The sequence below is a fragment of the Alosa sapidissima genome, chromosome 1 (assembly GCF_018492685.1).
Source record: "Alosa sapidissima isolate fAloSap1 chromosome 1, fAloSap1.pri, whole genome shotgun sequence".
NCBI lineage: Eukaryota > Metazoa > Chordata > Actinopteri > Clupeiformes > Clupeidae > Alosa > Alosa sapidissima.
Window position 1 is genome coordinate 17,679,740 of NC_055957.1, and position 12,813 is coordinate 17,692,552.

At 43.8% G+C, this 12,813-nt stretch overlaps 1 protein-coding gene across 1 annotated transcript; it reads right to left on the reverse strand.

Annotated features, from left to right (window-relative positions):
* Positions 1-1,063: 1,063 nt before the first annotated feature.
* On the reverse strand, positions 1,064-12,113 carry LOC121714163 (microsomal triglyceride transfer protein). Its single transcript, XM_042099405.1, has 18 exons — positions 11,867-12,113; positions 9,922-10,109; positions 9,457-9,600; positions 9,141-9,248; positions 8,781-8,897; positions 8,458-8,597; positions 8,112-8,262; positions 7,735-7,892; positions 7,310-7,478; positions 6,973-7,080; positions 6,504-6,716; positions 5,882-6,093; positions 5,242-5,339; positions 4,950-5,071; positions 4,533-4,760; positions 4,087-4,211; positions 2,835-3,005; positions 1,064-2,587 (listed from the first exon to the last, which is right to left on the reverse strand). The coding sequence occupies exons 1-18, from the start codon at positions 11,931-11,933 to the stop codon at positions 2,437-2,439; spliced, it is 2,670 nt and encodes an 889-aa protein (XP_041955339.1). The 5' UTR covers positions 11,934-12,113; the 3' UTR covers positions 1,064-2,436.
* Between the last annotated feature and the right edge of the window lie 700 nt (positions 12,114-12,813).

Here is a 12,813-nt window from a genome sequence, read left to right on the forward strand (position 1 = left end):
TCTGCCCCCAAGCGGAACAGAGAAGACAAGCAGCATCAAAGGCCCACGACTCCAAACATGTTTATTTTAAGAGTCTCTACTGTACTTTGTGTATATTATTTGTTAGAAAAATCATTGAAGTGTGATAACTACCTATTCTATCCATGCTCTTTTTTTCAAAGGTATCTAATTGGTAGATTGTTTAGGTAGGGGACATACCAGAATTGTTAAGTCACATCACTATGCTAAGTTCCATTTTATATTAGCTTATTGTAATGTGCGCAGAAAGGAGTTCTTAGCATTGTTATGTCATTGGTATAGATATGAAACCCAAGTAAATGAAGTAAGTGTGTGGACAGTTAGCCCCAGTGCTCGTCTCAGACTCAACCTGTCAGTATGAGTTCCTCTTCTCTCACGCCAGCCCTCTGGGCCCCACAGACTGGCCGGTTGGGAGAGGGTTGCTGAAATGTGCTCTGGAATGGGCTGACTGATCCAAGTCATCTTGTGGTTTGTGGCCACTGCAGACAGTGTGGGGGTTCAGTGGCTGTTGGAGATGTGAGGACAGCCTGTGTGTGTGTGTGTGTGTGAGAGAGAGAGAGAGTGTGTGTGTGTGTTTGTGTCTTTTAATGAGCGTGTTTGTTCCAGTTTGTGGTGCATGTTTATGCCTCTATATCTGTGTGTGTGTGTGTGTGAGTAAGAACCAATAATTGTAATGGTTAGTATGCACGCGTGTGGGTGTGCGTCACTGATGGTCTGTGGGAATTAGCTGGTGGCCTGGCATCAACCCTGGACTTCCCCCACCCTGCAGAAGAGGAGCCAACCTGTGGGCAGGTTCATGTTGCGATCTATCACTCATCTTAATCACTCCCCATTAATCAGACCTCTGGCCTGCTCACCACAAATAGATGTGATGGAAAGACTTCAGAACTGATTGGTTCGATACTCTTTGGACAACCTCTGAAATTCATAATTTCTACATCACTCAGCCTGTTAATCATCACTCTCGTCTGGTCTTGTCTTATCAAACCTTACACTCAAATTATTTAATGTGTTCTCCCACTGATAAACACTGAACACACTGACAAAATCATAACAACATAGCCTTTGTATTTGTATTTTTTTTTATACTACCCAACAAAACGTCAAAAAATACATGTTAAGGCAACAAAGCACTTCATCCAGGTTTGTGGTACATTCAAAGCCACAAACATACAAACACAATTACAATTACACACATTACTCTCTCTGTGTCCTCAGGCTCCACAGTACATATTGTCACTGTGAATATTTCACTGCAACTTGTGTGAGATCAGATGAATTGGTGCGAATGATAGCAATAATACACCGATGTGTGAGAGACTGTGGCAACTCAACATGGCTCCATCCAAGCAAAACAGAAGTAGCTCAAGACACAGTCCAGATGGCTGCAGCTCTGATGCAGGTTTGCACTAGATCTGACCCATATAGAAGTGAAGAGAGATTGTACCGGTTTGTACAATAGTGGTACAGCACTCATTTCACAATAAATATTTCAGATACATTAGTTTCCATTTTGAGGGGGGTAAAAATTACAGCTAGTTATCAACCAGAATTGCTCCTTGATGTTAAACATGAATCACAATAAAAAAAAGGACACATCATAATAATGCTAAATGTTCCATTCATACCCTGGAGAGTTTCATAAAAAAATGAAGCACCTCACCAACTCCTCAAATTAGCTAGTAAGAATTTTTAACAAGTCAAAACAAGGCCCACTGTTGAAATCTGCATTCTCAATAAACCCCTATCAGTGGCTTATGTTTACCTGAGTACACTCTGGGTCAGTGTCAACACTTGCATATATATTTACACATACTGTACATATAGATACCCTTCAGCATGGCGTGACTAGTGCTTACACAGGACACAAAAGGATATGTATACATACACATACAACTTAAAACATGACATTCACACTCAGTGTATAGAAGACGTGCAGCAGACACTATTGGAATTGAGGTGGTTCAAGATGAGTGTGATGACTTTCGGCTGAAATGGTTTAAATAGTCTGAAGCATGTAAACATTCTGTGTGAGCATGTAAGAGGGAGCTGGTCTCAGAGTTATGTTCAGTCCTCCGGCTTTGGTGCTATAGGGATGATGTTTGTTAATGCGTTCTGTTAAAAAATAAATACTGTAACTTTGCTGCTAAGATGAAGCATGGAGGAAAAGGATTAGTCTTGCTGGTGAAATGACATAAGCCTAAGTAAACACACTGAGATCATTCAAATAATCATTACATGTGAATCCTCCACAAAAAGTAAACAAATCATTATATATTTTTCCTTTTCAGTATTATTTGAATGAGCCCAGCATATCTGTACATTCTGACAAATCTCCACACATTCACACTGTTAAGCAAGTCCACTGGCAGTGCCCCTGCTCCCGTATACAGGCCCTCTGTTCCTGCTCCTGCTCCTCTACCAGTCGTCCTCGGCGTGGATGCGCTTGCACATGTCAGAGTTGGCCTGGTGGAGAGGGAACTCCGAGCCCGGCACCAGCTGGCTCCGGCCTCGCCGAGACACAAACTGCTTGCCCTGAGGCAGCCTCTCGAACTTGGCCAGCACCTCCCTGCACCAGAGGGACAACACAACCCACTGAGCACTGACTGACAGCAACAAGCAAAGACATTTTGGCTAAAAAAAAACCGTTTTAACAGCAAACTCTAGAACAGCAACTCACTACCAGTGAACAAAGAAACCAAACCAAACCAAAACAAGCTTAGTCTAAATAAGTGTAAAGTATAAAGTGTAAAGTATAAAGTGTAAAGTATTTTGTAAAGTATTGTGTATAGTATATTGTGTAAAGTATTTCTTACCTGAAGGGGAAGGTGGTCTTCTCCATCTGCATGCACACCAGGAAGGGGTACTCGGAGAACTGCACTGTGGTGATGAAGTCCAGAGACGCCTCCGTCTCGAAGCTCACCTCCATCCCCGTGCTTACAAAGTCTGCATCCACAGTCACATCACCTGCCACCACCAGCGCTCCCCTATGGAAAACAGAAACATTCAATTGGTTCATTCCAGCGTGCCATGAAATTTCAGAATATTTTGGAAAAAAGCATATTACTAATCAAGATTTCACATGAGACTTATGTCATTTAATGAAACCGTTTATGAAAGAAAAAAGTAAAAATAAATGGAAGCAGATCACTTTGTTGTTGGACATGCTAAAAGTCACCCAGTGTAAATCTCTCAGAGCTTGGATGTGCTACTCTGGGTCCTACTCATAAATCCACATGCAACTTCGTCATTAGAGCCTTAATGGTCTATACCTAGTAGCCACAGGCTCTATACCTAGTCACCATGAAACAATATCAAGCACGCCTGAAGGACACCAAATACACGCTGAAACCGTATAGCCTAAGGGCTCTTGAATTCAACACGGTCGTCCTGTATTTGGATAGCCTACAACCCCCTGGGCCGAACTTTCTCTGTGTGTGTGGCCACAGGGGCTGAAGCATGTCCTGGCACTAGACAGCACCAGGGCTTCAGAGGGAGTCCTATAGATAGCCTGTCTGTCTGTGTGTCCGCGGACCAGGAAGAGCTACGCCACCTCCCCTGATCCCCACACCTGCCTCTGCCCGTTGGGCCCCGCTGGCACACGCTGGCGCTCGGATGCCTGCTGAAATTCCCGCCAGAGACAAAGACGAGGCTGTCCTGCCATCTCTGCCGATGTATGACCCAGCAGGATTACGAAAGGCTTTACCAGGCCTGGTCACTACTGGCTTCTGGTGACCAGAAACTCCTTGGGGGGTTTGGGTGGCCGCATGGAATAAGGGAGTAACAGTGAGTAAAGGACAACCAGTGCCGTTGCTAAATTATAGCGCAAGCTAATTAGTTGTCTGAGGGCAGCTAGCTATTTAGAGGTGACAATAAACACTCCTGTAATTCATTCAACAGGCATGTTCATTGACATTTCCAAATTAAATTGGGTAGTGTGTTGAGAAGATATCCACACATGCACCGATTGAAATTTTGGTACATATGCCAACCCCTAACCCCAATTCTGACCAACACCAATTTATTTGTTATAACAAACCGAGTGTCTTTGTATGAAAAAGTTCTGACCTGTTGTTGATACTGGTTTTGGATTCGCGGTACCACAGGCTGACCTCCATGCCTCCAGAGATGTCGATGGCCAGGCCCCCCTGGAGCTCAGCATTGGCCCTCAGTCCAGACTGCAACTGGATGACCTGAGGACAGACATGGCAGCACAAATGTGTTCATTGGAATATCTCTAATCATAATGGATAATCCATTATAGGAGACAGAAGAGGGGTGGAATGTTTAACACATAAAAGGCAGGTTCTTCTTTTATAATTATTATTATTATTATTATTATTATTATAATATAGTCATTTCTATTGTTAAATGTAGGAGTCCAATTAATTGTCTATAATGCATTCTTATGCCATTAACTTAAGTCACCCCTAACTTGTTGAAAATGGTGTTACATTCTAGCTGGACATTTTCCAATTTTGGGTATGAGCAGTCGGGGCGAAGTCAGTGCTAACCTGGGAATGGTCTGTCAGGAGAATCAGGCCCTTTACTACACTCATGGGGTCCCCGGACATAGAGAATATCTTAGACATGAGGTCACTGTAGCCCTTGAAGAAGGTCACAGGACGGAGCTGGACATCGAAGAGCAGGGCAGACATCCCAGCGAATGATTCCAGGTCCTCCTCTCCCTCGTCAGGGGTGGCTGCAATTAAAGACTCCATGCCCTGAGCCTCGATAGCCACCTGCAAATGAGATTATAAATGATTGTTTAATAACAAGAAAAACATCTATAGTACACTACAACATTACACATGAATAAAATTTGGAAACTGCAATATGGTTAGTATCAGTGTACCCTATAGCCTCGTTTTGGTTTACAATGGCCACTGTGTGAACAATGTGAATATATGATCATTATCAGGATGCAGTACCTGGAGTCCATGAAGGAGGGCGACATTGCTGAGGCCAAATATGTTCATGTTGCTCCTTCTCAGGATGCCTGAGCCAGAATACAGGATGTCCAGACTGTAGGTGGAAGTGACATCAGTGGCCTCTGTAGATATCCAGGAAGGAGAGGTCAACAATCAGGAAAATGCTCTGATAGTTACTTGCCAAAGAAGATTTGTACACTCACACACTCTCCCTATATTTCAAGACGCTCTCTCCATTTCACACACACACAAGTTTACATCACAAGCAAGTTAGGTCTAAGAGGACACTTACTCGCCATGTAGCCAGAATATGAGGATGATGATCCGACCTTGGCAAAGCGGTCATAGTTGTGAGAGATCATGTCCTTCATCACTTGACGAACTATTTTACTGCAAAGTAAAAAAAGAAAAGAAACACTGAGCCCTCCTTTGAAGTTTGGAGTTAGACACATTTTAGGTATATTCTCTTTAAAGAGTGAACTTGTGTAGCAGTGTTCAGCTCCATGCTGCGGTGATGCTGTGCACTATTGTGTGTTCACTGTGTGGTGATGCTGTGCACTATGGTGTGTTCACTGTGCGGTGATGCTGTGCACTATGGTGTGTTCACTGATTAGCTGGTGAACACTGCGGTGATGCTGTGCACTAGGGTGTGTTCACTGTGCGGTGATGCTGTGCACTAGGGTGTGTTCACTGATTAGCTGGTGAACACTGCGGTGATGCTGTGCACTAGGGTGTGTTCACCGATTAGCTGGTGAACACTGCGGTGATGCTGTGCACTAGGGTGTGTTCACTGATTAGCTGGTGAACACTGTGGTGATGCTGTGCACTAGGGTGTGTTCACTGATTAGCTGGTGAACACTGTGGTGATGCTGTGCACTAGGGTGTGTTCACTGATTAGCTGGTGCTCAGGAACCCTGCTGTACTGTACTCACCTGGCAGACATTTCGAAGCGCAGGACATCCTCGATCTTGGAGACCATGTACTTGTTCATCTCGTGCGGGAGATGGCCAATGGACAGGAGGAGATTGTTCACCTCCATGTAAGAGGGGTCACTGCTGAGGATGCCGTCGGCCGCCGCTACCCTCACGTTCTTCTCGTACACCCGCCGGGTCTGATGGTACACGCGGTTCAGGGCATGCTTGACCTGAGAGGAAGGAGAACCGGGTTGTTATGATGGTGTGCGATGCCAACAGAGATTCACTGCCTAGTCCATCTTGGGGCATTGGATATGGGGCAGTTTATGAGAATCCAAAAAGTGTAAAAATGGAAATGAAATGGAAATCGTATTCAAGTGTAAAAATGGAAAGATACTATCTTGTTGTACTCTTTATTCATGCCATTGTGAGTTTGTTAAATGCTAATCTATCAACCCGTTGTACTTCTAATATGACCACACAAATAGATATGACAATAAATAGAAAACAATATATAAAATAGTTATAAATAAATACATTTGCAAAAATCTCTTTTTTGAAAAATACTTCAAACAATTCAACAGACCAGTGCAATAGCCAGTAACAATTAGCCCACCCTGAGAAAACCCATCTCAATTACCTCTTTGGTGATGAGGGCAACATCGTATCTTTGCAGGGCAGTGATGGCGATGGTGCTGAAGCCTCCGACCTCAGACTCGGCATACTTGGCCAGCAGTGGGATGGCCTCGGGCAGCAGGGAGTTCTTCAAGCCCAGCAGGTACATCTGGACCTGGGCCTCGTCCTGCGTGCTGTCCGGGCCCTCGAGCAGCATCTGCTTCACCTGCGTTACAGTCTGCACAACAGCCAAACCCACCAGATCAGTTCATCAATCAATTCAACTAGCTAACTAACAATCACAGCAAAGTGAACAACACCCACCAGATCAGTTCATCAATCAATTCAACTAGCTAACTAACAATCACAGCAAAGTGAACAACCTATGAAAGTAAACCTATCATAGGGATAGGATGATGGATACCACTTTATTTGCAATTATATTGAAGTCATTCCTTGCATCATCAATAGATAATAGCATGCAAGACACTCACCGGCAGTTCACATCCTCCTTTCAGGCAAAGCTTTCTCACCAAGGCCCCCATGATGATTACCAAAGACTCCTTTATATCAGTGTTGGCAACCTTTCCCTTTGAAATGTCCTACAAGAAAAGATACACTATCAATTACTACCTCTATGTTGCGATACACTTAGCGGAATATTCTTAACAAATGATGAGGTGGGAATAAATTGATCAATGATGACTCATTGAGCTAAACAAATAATGATTTTTGGTGGATAGAGAATATCCTACAGTAGGATGTCAAGTTTCCATATGTTTGTTATGTACAGTATGTGACAGGTAGATGGAGAAGAGGCAGCCTGCTCACCAGTAGAGTCTGGAGCATCTTCTCATCGGGGTGAGAGGCAAAGCCGCAGGCGTAGAGGAAGCGTTCCTGAAGAATCAGCCCGTCCTTCTTGGAGAAGTCCAAGAATTTCAAGATTGCGTCCAGGGAGGCAGGGGTCTGAGCGGAGGTGACGGCATCCACCAGTTGAGGCCTGAGGGGGGGAGAGACAGGACAGAGGTCAGGGAGAATGGACATGACTCTCTGAACAAGAACAGAGACAGGAGAGGCGGGACTCTGAGGTATGCAACACATAGATAAACAGATACAGATCATGGGATGGAACCTGAAGATCTGAACATGAACGATAAACAGCTTGATGGTGAGGCAGACAGAAGGGGGAAATATACAGAAGATCCCTAGAAGATAAAGGGGTCACTACAGGTCACGGGGCCAGAGACCACACTCACAGGGAAGGCTTGCTGCAGTTTGCTAGCACTTCCAAGATGTCCACACTGCTGGCTTTCCTCAGGCTCTGAATGAGGGTGAGGAAGCTGCGAGGGGCCGTGGCTTTGGACAGGTTCTCCGGCTCCAGGTCCTTCTTCACGTCCTGCCACACGTCCATCAGCTGTGAATTACAACAGAAACATGAGCATGAAATGACCCTGTAAACTGTAATGCACATGGCAGATATTTGCCATTGAATGTATGGTCTTGGGAACGTTAGAGCTATGGTGAAAAACCTAGTTTAAGCAGAAGCAATGGGCTAAACTTGAACTTAGACAAAGGGATATGTTAAAGGTTAAGGTTATGCAATTTAAACTCAAGAGTTCAATGAGCTGCTCACCTTGGGGCAGTTTTTACACTTGATCTTGATCTTCTCTGCCATGATGCCCACAGAAATCAGATTGTCATTGAGTGATTTGACCACTCCAACAGCATCCTTCCCAGCAACCTCCTCTGGTCCAGCCTCAGTGGTCTCCAGCGTTAGTGTTTGTCTGTTGCGGGGGAATAGAAAATGTCATCGCAGTTCATAGACAATACAAATGCAAATGTACTGATGAAGCAATATTATATATATGATTGGAACACTATAGTTAACTTCATTAATCCTTTGTCATTCTTATTGTAAACACAAATGCATATAATCGCCATTAGTACAGGACATCTGATTAAAGAACTACTTCAGCTACCTGGAGGTAACGCGGGCAGACACAGCATGGCGGGCATTCGTAGACAGGGAGTGGATCTCCTCGGCCACAGCCGACTTGATGAAGTTATTTTCAAGTGTGATGGAGGTGACTGAGCTTGATTTGGTGGTCACACCAAGAACCTAAGGAGAGGTTCAAAATACGGTAAGAGAGATGAGACAAATGGAACAAGGAGGAGAAGGACAGGGAAGATGTTGAAATTACATAACTAGACACATGATGAGAAGACAGTGAACAGGATATGTATGGGGAAATAAATTATTTAATTGCGTGTTAGATATTATCCTGAGGCTGTGCTCACATACCTGACTGTGGGTGGTGAAGCCAGTCTCTTTGGTTTTACAGGTGTCCATGTTTTTTGTTCGGGTCATCTGGCTCTTGGTAGCCTTGTACTCCACAACACACTTTCCCGAAACATCGGCCTGCACACAGAGTCCTGAGGTCAACAACAGCCTCAACCTGAACACCTGGCACTCTCCCTCCATCAGATTTTCCGTATCAATTATCATCTGTTTCTTAGACAGTCAGCTCAGTGATTTAAAGTGGGTAACTCCTTGGTGATGGATGCATGAGTGTTTGTATATGGGTGTGTGTGTGTGTGTATGTGTGTGTGTGTGTGTGTGTGTGTGTGTGTGCAGGAGCATCTCCAGCTCCATCTACTTTACCTCAAACATCTTGCCACCCCTGAGCTGCATCATCAGCATGCTGGCCACGCCCCTTTTCAGATTCTTGATGGTGGTAGGCTCGCCTTTGATGCAAAAGAGGCTCCTCACCTGAGAAAAAAACCACACACACACACACACACACACAGGGTTGATTACTGGAAGTCCACCACAACTTCAGTAATATCTAAATACAAGAATACTGCAGCAACTTGACATGCAGAATCTTGTGAACTCTGAACTCATCCTTAATAATCTGTAGGGTTTCCTGCCCCATGAGGACTCATATGTGTTTGTCAAGTAGTTTTCCAAAACATACCTTTCCATGCTTCCAGTACACCATAAATGGGGTCTGCAGTGCTGCCAGTTTGGTTTGTCCAAGAATGTCCGCAGCAGAGGAGCCCTTGAAGATGTTATGTTTGGCGGAGCGCGGGAGCGCATTCTCAATCTGGACATTTGAGATCTGTCAGGGGCAGAATGACAAAAGGATTAGAGAGTGATGACTTGAATGCAGAGACAGGAAATAGAGGAGGAAATACAAGCTAGAAAGGGGAAAAAGCATTTAAAACGTTTCAAAATACATTCTGAACACATGTGAGGGTGTATTAACTACCAAGAAAAGGTTCAGTTGGAAGCACAGATTTTGAAAAAAGGTCAAATAAAGACAACATTTTCTCTCAGGGATAAACCATCTAATTATCACCAAATTAACTGGATACTTCATGTAAATGACCAACACTGCCCACTATATTGTGCCTTTCCCCCCAAAGCTCAGGGCCCTTACCTCGACACGGAGTAGCTGTTCATCCTCATTGTCAGGGTTCCTCCACGCCAAGTTAATGTCCACTCCGCTGGAGATCTTGAAGCCTGTGGCCCCGAGGCGCGAACCCTGCGCACGGTCCAGCTGGAAGTCAGTGCTGTAGCTGAAGCGATACAGCCGGCGGTTGTCCAGCCGAGGGCCCGGGGCCGCACCTGAAACAACACATAGCCGCCCAGGCAGAGAGGGGGGTCAGAGGGGCAACACAGCAGGGGAGGAGGCGAGGGATGGCCGTGTGGTCACTAACATCTTTGAAGTGATGGGAGTGCATGGCTCTTTTCTTTGGACAATGAATTTGCTGGTCTGGAGAGCATAAGAGTGTGCCTGTAAGTAGCAGGGATACATCCTGATTTTAATGTTCAAATAAGTGAAATTCCTGCAAGTCATCAGGAATTTGGGTGTTGTGTAGTGCCAGCCAATGACATTTCTAATGTATGATGACAGTGGAGGTGTGCAAATACACTGTATCTCCTCTTCCAAAACTGTAACTGAATCTTTTGGTATGAAAGATCCAACAGCAAAAGAAAAACTGTCATTGCTCAGATCATTTGAATGTTACATCTGAATGGTGCTCTGATCAAAGGTTTGTAATGGGCAATTAGTCGTCTTAGCATTCATTCATTGGCTATAAAACAAAACCTGGTATTGAATTTGCCCTCTGATAAGGCTTTCCGTATTTTGCATAATGCACTTGCATTTCCCCTTGGGGATCAATAAAGTATCTATCTATCTATCTATCTATCTATCTATCTATCTATCTATAATGGTTGCAATACAAGTTTTCCACCTACATAAAAACACCTATTCTCATGGCTCCTGTGTGCTGTTTTTCTACTTCTATCTACTGCTATCATGTTCTACGCTGACACAGATATCATGTTGAGCAACATGTTAAAGTCATATTAGTTCACAAGAGATGTGTCTGAGATAACAGATATCGTCCCAACTGCTTAACTGACTATAGGCACAGCACAGTTTGAAAGGGATCATTGATAGTCAGCCATCGGCCCAACGCAAAAAAATACCTGTTATGCATTGAACATTAAGAGACAAATGTAAGTCAAACTGGTCATTCATAACTTACTGAGATTTATACATGAATTTCACATTGTGGATCAATCAATTCACAATGATTTGGTCATGACTGGCCAAACGTGATTCTTGCCAATTTTGTATAGCATTTAATTCCATGCTGCATTAACAATCATCATGCTGAGATAAGGAGTGATAGGGCTGATTGAGAGTGATCAGTTACACCATGTCAGGACTGACGTGTCACTCCCGGGTTGCGCCACTGAGGCCATCAGTAATGCCTTTAGAGGGGACATTTCCCTATGCTCTCCCTTGTACATTATTTGTGCCACACAGGTCAGTGCTCCTCAGCACATGTCAAATTAGTACATACATCAATGGTAAGGTAAAAAACAAAACAAAAAAAAAAACATATTCATTTGGACAAAGCTGAGGAAAGTATTTGACGGTCAAATGCATGAAACAGATAGGGAGATAGTTTCATAGTAGCAGGGGTGATAGGGGTTTACTCTGTAGACTTTTTACTCTGACACAGGATTTGTAAATAGACATTCCGTGACACACATAATAGTAGGCCTCCATAAGCTCTATGGTCATACAGATCAAACATAGGCTAAGCTTTCAGTTCAGAGGCTGAGTAGTCCTTGGTGTTTTGTTATCTGCTCTCATGCATACTGAACTATGATTTTTAAAAAGATTGTCAGGAAGGCTCAATAGCTCTTCAATATTCCACTGAAATAGAATCCCTTCACTTAAGACACCTCTGTAAACTTTATAGTGGTCTTTAATGGTGTCCCTTAAATCTTAAGCGTTTAAAATACTGGATCAGCACTGGAAATCATTGATTCAACAACACCGAATATGATGATAAAGCACTTACCCTCTGCTAAGGCAATGAAGGAAAACAGTGAGAGGAGTAGACAAGCGACCACGCCGTGCTGTTGCATGGTTAAGCAAAAGGAGAGCCCAAGAAGTCGGACAGAGCGGCCACACAGGAGCCGGAGAGAAGACAGAAATCCAAGAGTACTCCAATTATGTCTATCTCGATGGAGGGCAGACTCCAAACTCCACGCTCAAGTTCTAAGTACGCGGCTATCACTAATCATTAACAGGCCTAGCGTTGAGATTTGATGCTCACCTCATAGTGAAGCAGATGAACTCCCTCCTACATATATGAGCCAACGACACCGTGTGCGTCGCGTCTCCATTGATCAGACACTCAATCAATCCGTTCTTGATGAAAGACTCGTCTTTTGTTTGGTGCTTGCCACTTGACACTTATTATGATGATTTAACATCGCCCATTGACTATGACTAGGTTTCTGTACTTTTTGAAAATCGTCCCGCTTTAAAAAAAAAAAGAAAAGAAAAGAAACATTACATCACTGGGGGCCTACCAATATACTCAATGAATGAAGTTCGTCGTCGTTACTACAGAACATATTACAATGGGATATCCGCTACGACCTTTCACCTAATTGTCGGTAATAAACATCACGTCATGATAAACCGTGGAAGGAAGGCGAGTGGATGGGGTTTTCTAAACATTGCTCACTTTAATAGGAGAAACTCTGAGATTGATGTTGTAGGCTGTTGCTATTTTCAGTCAGCAGAATAGGTCACGGAAAACAAATTAGAGACAATGTATCACAATCAATTAAATTACATATTACGCACAGAACAGGCTAGCCTAGGCCTATTTTATCATTAACTTCTGATTGACTGGATTTATAACTCGTGGCCCCTGACCACATCAGTTTGTGTTGATTAATGGAGACCATTATCTGGCACATAGGCCTACACCATTTGAAATTACCTTGTTTGATC

Excerpts from the sequence above, each read along its gene's own strand:
- LOC121714163 (XM_042099405.1), bottom strand. The coding sequence starts at position 11,933 with ATGCAACAGCACGGCGTGGTCGCTTGTCTACTCCTCTCACTGTTTTCC. Across the intron at positions 9,249-9,456 it reads TGTACTGGAAGCATGGAAAG|GTGAGGAGCCTCTTTTGCAT; the intron begins GTATGTTTTGGA and ends TTTTTTTCTCAG. Across the intron at positions 7,893-8,111 it reads AGTGTAAAAACTGCCCCAAG|CTGATGGACGTGTGGCAGGA; the intron begins GTGAGCAGCTCA and ends TGTAATTCACAG.